This window comes from Melanotaenia boesemani, chromosome 20 (genome assembly GCF_017639745.1).
Source record: "Melanotaenia boesemani isolate fMelBoe1 chromosome 20, fMelBoe1.pri, whole genome shotgun sequence".
In the NCBI taxonomy this organism is placed as follows: Eukaryota; Metazoa; Chordata; class Actinopteri; order Atheriniformes; family Melanotaeniidae; genus Melanotaenia; species Melanotaenia boesemani.
In genome coordinates, this window is record NC_055701.1 from 9,378,004 (window position 1) to 9,386,313 (window position 8,310).

General features: G+C 37.6%; 1 protein-coding gene and 1 long non-coding RNA gene across 2 annotated transcripts; one reads left to right on the plus strand and one right to left on the minus strand.

The window, feature by feature from the left end:
• Window positions 1–1,040: 1,040 nt before the first annotated feature.
• Window positions 1,041–3,944, minus strand: LOC121631845. Its single transcript, XR_006008805.1, has 3 exons — window positions 3,815–3,944; window positions 2,553–2,683; window positions 1,041–2,382 (listed from the first exon to the last, which is right to left on the minus strand). It is a non-coding gene; the product is annotated as an uncharacterized LOC121631845 (long non-coding RNA).
• A 186-nt stretch (window positions 3,945–4,130) lies between these two features.
• pax1a (paired box 1a) lies at window positions 4,131–7,963 on the plus strand. Its single transcript, XM_041972938.1, has 5 exons — window positions 4,131–4,269; window positions 4,900–5,526; window positions 6,414–6,547; window positions 6,922–7,135; window positions 7,358–7,963. The coding sequence occupies exons 1-5, from the start codon at window positions 4,266–4,268 to the stop codon at window positions 7,453–7,455; spliced, it is 1,077 nt and encodes a 358-aa protein (XP_041828872.1). The 5' UTR covers window positions 4,131–4,265; the 3' UTR covers window positions 7,456–7,963.
• The last annotated feature ends 347 nt before the right edge of the window (window positions 7,964–8,310 follow it).

Consider the following 8,310-nt stretch of genomic DNA (forward strand, 5'->3'; position numbering starts at 1 on the left):
TACGTTCCAAACACAGACATATGAGAAGTGCTTAGTGAAGGTCACAAGCAATTATCCAGCCTGGTAAAAAACTGGCATGTCTCACATGGCACTGCTTCAAGCTCTCATTAGGCGTGTTCTGCAGCTCAGAGTAGGACTTCTGGCTATAAAAGAACTGAGCTCGCTGCCTTCCAGGCCTCGTTTAGCAGAACCTCACCAGCAGGAGCACAAAGAACCTACACATCACCACCTCTTAGATCAGATAGAAATGGACAAACCTTTTTCTTTTCTTTTTTTTTATTTTGTTAAGAAGAGAGAAGGGGGGAGGCTTGACCAAGAAAACTGAGTACTTCTTTACAGGTTGGACATGGTTGGATTTCAACAGGATAAACACTGATTTTCCCCTCTTTCCAAATAATGAGCAACAAGAACTTTAGACATAAATAGGGAAACTTTATACTTAATACAAATTATATATCTTTAAATAGGTGCAAATTTCCAGCTGTTAGATGTTACTTCACCAAAACAAACATCAGCCACAAAGAAAAACCGTATATTTGTCTACCTCGTTTATAAGACCTTGTGGTAATATTAAGATCATGAAATTTTCTACAACACACTTTTAGACTTACAGCCTCATGTTGGTCCTGGTAAATCCAAGCAAGCTGGATCCTGTCTAATAATTTCCATACTGAGCTCTGAGATCACTAAACTCACAAACACTAAATCAAAACCTTAGACACAAAGAAAGTACTTCAATAAAAACTGTGGTTCACTCAGTTGTGGAAAGAAAATTGAAACCACGTCAAATACACACACATTCTTATTATATTGAAATGTGAAAGACGTGTTTATGACACTGTTGGGTTTTACCTGGAGATGAGAAACTAATGTCCGGCGTGCCTATATGTGGAAAATGTTTTAATCACAAGTAATATTGTGGGCCTTGGTGAGGCACACATGAAAATGCACGCAGCTCTTGTAACATTTACAACGCCATTTATGGCGTGATATCATTGTAATCGTACCTGAAAGATCTCTCAAAATGATCAGTTCCAGCATGACACATTGTCTCACATTTTCGGTCCATTTGAGACAATGAAAAATAGAACTTTAAGTTCTCCTTAAGACTTTAAAGACAAAGCACACTTGAGGAAGTTTATCCTTTGATGACACTTAAAACCTTTATCAATATTTACCGTCTGGGGTCATTGCACCTTGCGGGTGTCATGTGTCGATTGGATAGGGTGGCTTGTGTCTGAAAAGCGATTTCGGAAGAAGCTTTACTGTCTGAAGACTTCTATTTACGTTTGTCGTGATGTCAAATTATTAGATAATAAGTATAAAACCATTTTAGGTAAACTTCTTTGCTCGAATGCCTGAACTAAATGAAGCATATATTATTCAGACCTTGTGAAAACACGTGACGGGTGATTTATTTCAGCATGATCATAAATCCCATAATAAACCACTAAAAGTATGAAAGTAAATTACAAGTAATTTATTAATATTAATTCGTGTTCACTGGCAGCGCATCATAATTAATATTACTATACATAAACAAGTAATTACAGTTTCTCAGAGTACACGGCCAAATTGGCTTTACAAAGATCTATTAAAACACACAAATAAATGAATAAATAAATAAATAAATGAATAAAACCGAATGCACCTAAACAATAGCAGAAAATTGAAAATGGCACAAGACACATTTATTCATATATTTGAAATTCTAATTTGAGGACGGGACCTTTGCTGTTTATGCTTTAGTGTGCATGTGGGCATGTATTGTATGAACACTTTATGAATCCCGGAAAAATGAGAAGGAGCCGTTCGACGTTGCTTTTGTTTTGTCACACGTGAGAAACTTCAGGCAGTTGCGAAGCGGCAAGAAATTTCTAAACACCAACGGCTTTTTAAGACAACTTATTCACTCATATTTAATTTAAAATTTCTTTTAATGTGCTTATACACATGTCCAGGTACATTTGAAACGTTCACTTTAATTTAAATTATAATATAATATATAATATAACCATAATATCTAACCTATAAAGACTGATTATGTTAAAACAAAATAAAATAATTTAAAAAAAAAGTTTGTGTCCACGCACAGTTTTACCTTCAGTATCATTTAATCCATTTTGACTTCATAAATTTACAAAAGGTACAAGCCAACAGCTCAAAATATTTACATGTAATCATACCTTTAAAGGTGAGTTGCACCTATAAAAAAGCACGAGAGACAAAAGGACAACTTTTAGAAAACAGAAGAAAGAAACTTTTGTTAGAGGTATATAAAGTGCACTCTTGCATGTAATATATCTTCATTATCCAGTACTTCAAATGCCATTCCAGGTCAGCAGCCAGACTTGTGTGTCGTTGATGTGTCATGAAAAATTCCTGCATTTGGCGAAACATCAAATATCATGATAAAGAAAAGGAAACATCGAAATTACAAGCCTAATGAATAATAAATGTGGTTTCTGAGTTCACATCTTTGAATATAAAACAAAGGCAAGGAAATATATATATACATATATACAAATGGTGTATGGTGTTTGTCAACGCACCTCATTTGAGATACCCGAATGATTTATTAAATATGCACATCTCGAAATGTTATTCGAGTGCTGATAAAGTTATGCAGTTCCTAAGTCGTCCAGATGGGGGGGTGTCCTGCTGGCCAAGCAACGAGAAAAGACTGGAACAGATAAAAATGAAAGATGATGACAGAAGGAGACAAAAAAGAATCATGATCAAAACACAATTTGAAGAAGCCGAAAAAATAAAACAGTTTATATTTCCTTCGGTGTGACCTACATTATCGCCCTCCAGCCACTATGTTTTCAGGTACTTATGAATATTTAAAATTCTTGTTCTTTATATTTCCCAATCAAAATGAATGTCCGGTGGAAAAAAACAATATTCAAGTTTAATTTAAAATTCAGAAAAAAAAAACCCTGCACCCAGCAACCAGTTGTTGCTTCTAAGCCTCTCTGATGCTTTCCATGTGTCCTGCTTCAACGTGGAGTACAGCAGACAGTGAAGAGAGGGATGGGGTGGGGAGGGAGCGTGTGCAAGGCCTATAGGGACAAGTTACTGGTAACGTTAATGGTAACATTGGGTCGACTGTTAAGTTTTACAAGTAACGTTTTGTGAGCTTATAAAGGATGCCTTCTAAACTTGCACAGGAAACTCTGAAAACATGCTGTGATAATGTACGTCTCTGGAATCCAGTCGATATCTCATAGTCTGGGAGCTTTGCAATGTACAGAGGTATCGATTACATGAGCTCACTTCCATCTTTGATGCCCAAACACTGGCTTATAAAAAAGGCTCACACTAGTGCAAGTTTTCCTTTGTTATGCTCTGTTCACGATCTAATTATGTTATACAGAAAAATGCTCTTGATATTTTGAGTAAACCATTTTTTATTTTATTTATTTTCAAATGTAAAATATTGAAATATCATACAATAGGCTGGTATAACATTGTCCATTTTCAAATATCGGGTAAGGGAGGGGGTACTGCTGTCATTCTAAAGAATTAAAACGCTTTTTAAAGGCTTATTAAAAGCATCATTCAGTCAAGTATGCATTCACACAAATCACAAGGTGCCTATTTTATGCGAATCAAATCGATTTAATTAAAATAAATAGTACATAATGAAAAATACTTGACTGATTATTGAAATAAAATGACTGTATTACCTGCTAAAAAATTAAGTCAGAGTGGTTCAAATATATACAAATTATAATAGTAGCAGTTTCAGCAAAGTTTACCCTCTACAATCAACTTAAATCAATCTTGCATGATGTATGTAAGTCCTTACCAGAGGGATGCATGTTGGATGAAACGTTTCCCTCTCCGCCACTTCCCCTATGCAAAATACTCAAGGAGGCTGCCCGGCTCCAACCGGATGGGGTTTGTATTGGCTGACAGCATTTCCAGTGCAGGACGACCAATGAAACCAAAGCAGAGATTCGGCGTAGAAAAGTGGAGATTGACGTAGAGGACGCGTCAAATTAATTCCAGCAGACTCCTGACTCCCCGGGATAACTCCAATTTGCATTTATCGGATGAAGATCACTTTGGTGCCATTGTACGCTGCGGTAACTTTATAAAGAAGGGGGACGCGTTGCAGTCGGAAAAGACTGTGGTCCAGTTCTTCCTCTTCTGGGGCTCATTCCTCTCGCTTCCCTTCCTTCCTTGACTTGTCTCGGACGCGTTCAGCCATTTGAAGGGACACCTATATTCCCCAGCATCTCGAAGCACATAGGCAAATGGGTAAGCCCCTTAACCGAGTACATGCTTCAGTGGCAGGGTGCTTATGGAAGCGTAACCGGACTCACCACGCCTGCGTAAAGACAGAAAAGACGCATTTGTTTTCTTTTTCCAAGTTTAGATAATGTGCAAATGGGGGAAAGTTTTTGCAAAAGCTTGTCAGTTTTATTTTACAGTTTTTTCTCCCAGAGCTATAAGCAGAAAAGCTTTGTTACATTTTTAAATCGCAAATGTAATCACATCTCCAATTATATAGTTGTTTGAAAGATTCTCTGTCTATTCTTTGAACTCGGTATATTTAGGTTGGTTTTGTGTGTGTGTGTGCAAAAGGGTGTTGGTGGGTAAAACCAGCCAAACAATTTGCACATTTTTGTTCAGTTGCAAAATAGCGGCCAGATTACCAATCATCGCAGGCAAACACTGTAACTTTCTAACCTCAGTAGCTGTGTGGTGGAAATTACAGCAGCTGGAATCTGTTACATAAATGCAGGCTGAGCATTTTTACATGGTTAGATAATACTGTTTATTTTTTAACAAAAATAAATTATGCGCAAATGCATGTCGATCTTATGTTAAATCTGCTCGCCTCTAAGAGTTAAAATGTGTAATTCATGTGTATCATTTCTCCTGCAGAGCAAACCTATGGAGAGGTGAACCAACTAGGCGGCGTGTTCGTCAATGGACGACCCCTGCCCAACGCCATACGGTTGAGAATAGTGGAGCTGGCACAACTCGGGATTAGACCCTGTGATATAAGTCGGCAACTTCGAGTCTCTCACGGCTGCGTGAGCAAGATTTTAGCGAGGTACAACGAGACAGGCTCCATCTTGCCTGGTGCCATTGGTGGAAGCAAGCCACGGGTCACAACTCCTAACGTGGTGAAAAATATCAGGGAATACAAACAAAATGACCCTGGGATCTTTGCCTGGGAAATCCGGGACAGGCTTTTGGCTGATGGTGTTTGTGACAAATACAATGTCCCGTCTGTTAGCTCGATCAGCAGGATTTTACGCAACAAGATTGGAAATCTCTCTCAGCCTAACCAGTATGAAAGCAGCAAGCAAGCGTCCGCACAGGCCGGGCTCTCCTACAACCACATATACCCCTATTCGTACCCCAACACCATGTCGCCATCTAGTAAAATGGGAAGCCCTCCAGGAGTACCAGTGACAGCTGGACACGTGAGCTTACCCAGGGCTTGGCCTTCTCCTCACACCGTTACCAACATCCTCGGGATACGAACTTTCATGGATCCCTCAGGTAAGGAACACACAGGGCCTTCGTGCCACAAGAGTCTACCACTCAGCGTTCTCAACTCTGAGCTTATTAAATCCGAACAGCTGCTTTTTCTCCTGTTATTCTGCGTGATTAATTTCCATATCCTCCGCGCAACCTGTTTTGGCAACAGGTAGGACAATATGTCCATTAAAAGTTATACAGGCCTCCATTTTATCATTCAGCCAGAACGCAGTAAGGCCACTCTCAATAGGGCTTTTCATGGGATGATGCATTTGCAAACACCTTGCTCACCTGCTATATGCAACCTGATTCCCCAGTTAGTCTTTACAAACATATTTCCTTGCTTTTCTCCTCTATAAGTCAGTATTTTTAGACACGTTAAAGCGTATTTTTTTTTTAATTTGATCAAATGTCATTTATGTGTAAAAATATAAATAACTGCATAGTTTTAAAAACACGTTTTCTGATTTTCATGTTTAAATTAATTCTTGTATGTATATTTGTGTAGTTATATTTGTGATAACAGCCGTGATACTTCAAAATTCAGATTTGTTTTTTTTTTCCTATTTAGAATAATATTGGTGATAAGTTCCCTCACTGTTTCCTAGAATTAAAAACACAGAATAATAAAAATACACTCTAATTTTACACCCTTTGCATGGTTAAATAATAACATAATGGTTTTGGTATTATATAATATATTTGTTTAATTCTCACAAATTAGAGATATGAAATTTTAAAAAATCGATAGCTAATGCACAAAATATGCATATAAATGCAATATAAAAAATTCATTGTTTTAGTTTTCATAGACATTTGCGGGTCTGAATGGGGCTTATATTTTTGTTTTTCTTTCCTTACTTAACTCTTTGCACATATTTGACTTGAAATTAATGCTTCCGATTTAGCAATTGCCGGAACGGAGGGATATCCACCAAAAATGGAGGAGTGGAGTGGAGTCAACAGAGCAGCTTTCCCAGCACCTCACACGGTCGGCGGAATTGACAAGTCAGCCATTGAGGCCGACATAAAATACGCTCAGGTAAAAAAAAAAAAAAAAAAAAAAAAAAAACACCAAAACTGGGCATGTGATCACAGAATGCAATATTGTATGTGTTTTATGGCCTGTTCTTTGCAGAAAAAACATAGAGCCTAATTTCATGAGTAAATAATTCTTGCTGCAAAACCGTGTTGAAGTTGCGACAAGAGAGCATTAAATGGTCAAGTGATTCCTGCATCATGATTACCATCACAGCAGGGTTTAATTAATTAAATTCATTTTATGAACGAGTATATCAGGACGTGAAAGCCTGGCTTTCTGTATATGCTCTAACTGGTCTTATTTAAGATTAATCAATTTTTTTGTTGTTTATTTATTTATTTATTTTTTCAAACATCTTATCTGGGGTCCTGCAGCCTTCCTCGACACTGTCCAGTTATGTCTCGGCGTGTGCCTACTCTCCAACTAACCAGTACGGGGTGTACAGTGGGCCAGCAGGCGGGTACGTGGCCCCGGGCCACCACCACTGGCAGTCACAGAGCCCGGCACTGTCCCATCCAGGGAGCGGAATGAGCATGCACGCAGGAGAGATCCACTCGTCCATGGCATTCAAGCATCAAGTCCGAGAAGGTAGACGGGAAAAATAATACAAAAATTATTATTATTATTATTATTATTATTAGAACACGAATGTAAACATTTAGCAAAAACTCCCAAATAAAACAACGTATGTTTAATTAAAAATGATCAAAATATTACCTGTGACAATGATCCAGTCTAACCACATATATTTTTCCTAATTTGACGTTTGTTGCATACATCCACTCTGTATGTCTTCTTTGTGTTTTACAGGAGACAGAAAACCTCCCAGTCCCCTCAGCAAACAGCAGCAGCAACATGACGACTTGAATAGTGTGCACGGACTCAGTCTTCCTACCTCATCATCATAACTGGGACTTATAACACCTTTAATACCAGACACATTTAATTGAACTCATTTCAGCAGCTGCAACAGTAAGTGATCACCAGCTTGATTGTGGCTGACCGGCAAACACAGGCCTGTTCACATGACTTACCAGTAGCTTGCTACGTCTTTGTGGCCATCTGAATGTAAGCTCGCATGGATGTATCGGTGTTTCCCATCACTGGTTGATTTTTATTTTATTTTTATTTTTTCAGTTAAAATACTTCATGTTGCTAGACTGTATGGAGACTGCAGGATAATATTTTGTAAAATCCACTCTGTTGATGTTTTATCATAAAACAGGGGCAACCTGTAATTTGACTTATATGTTTTATTACCCTAATTTGTGGCCATGATCGTGAATCTGCAGCGACTTGACGATGTGAACAAAATATATAAATTGTCTAAATGTAAAATATATGCCAAAGCTTTAATTATATATTTTTATAATTCCATTGTAAATACTCCAAAAATAAAGGCACATTTCAATGCCATGTGTTGTTCTAGCTGATGTTATTTCGGTATTAACACGTGAAATGGCACAAATGTGTTTATGGGCAATCTCCTTATTCATGGAAAAGGTGGTGATTTCATTTTCAAGACATATGATTTAAAGAAAATGCTTTGTTAATTTATGTATTCATTTGTTTTGTTGCTATAGAATTAAACATTAGGATCATAGTCGTGACTTTGGCCTTCTCACCGCCGGATGTCCAAGATGGAAGTTAGAGAAAAATAATTTTCTATGTTCTGAATGAAGGATTTGAAAGTGGTTTGGCTTTCATGAGACTTCAATATTTGTATAAATGAAATGAGTTCAACCCTGCCTCAAATAGGAGCA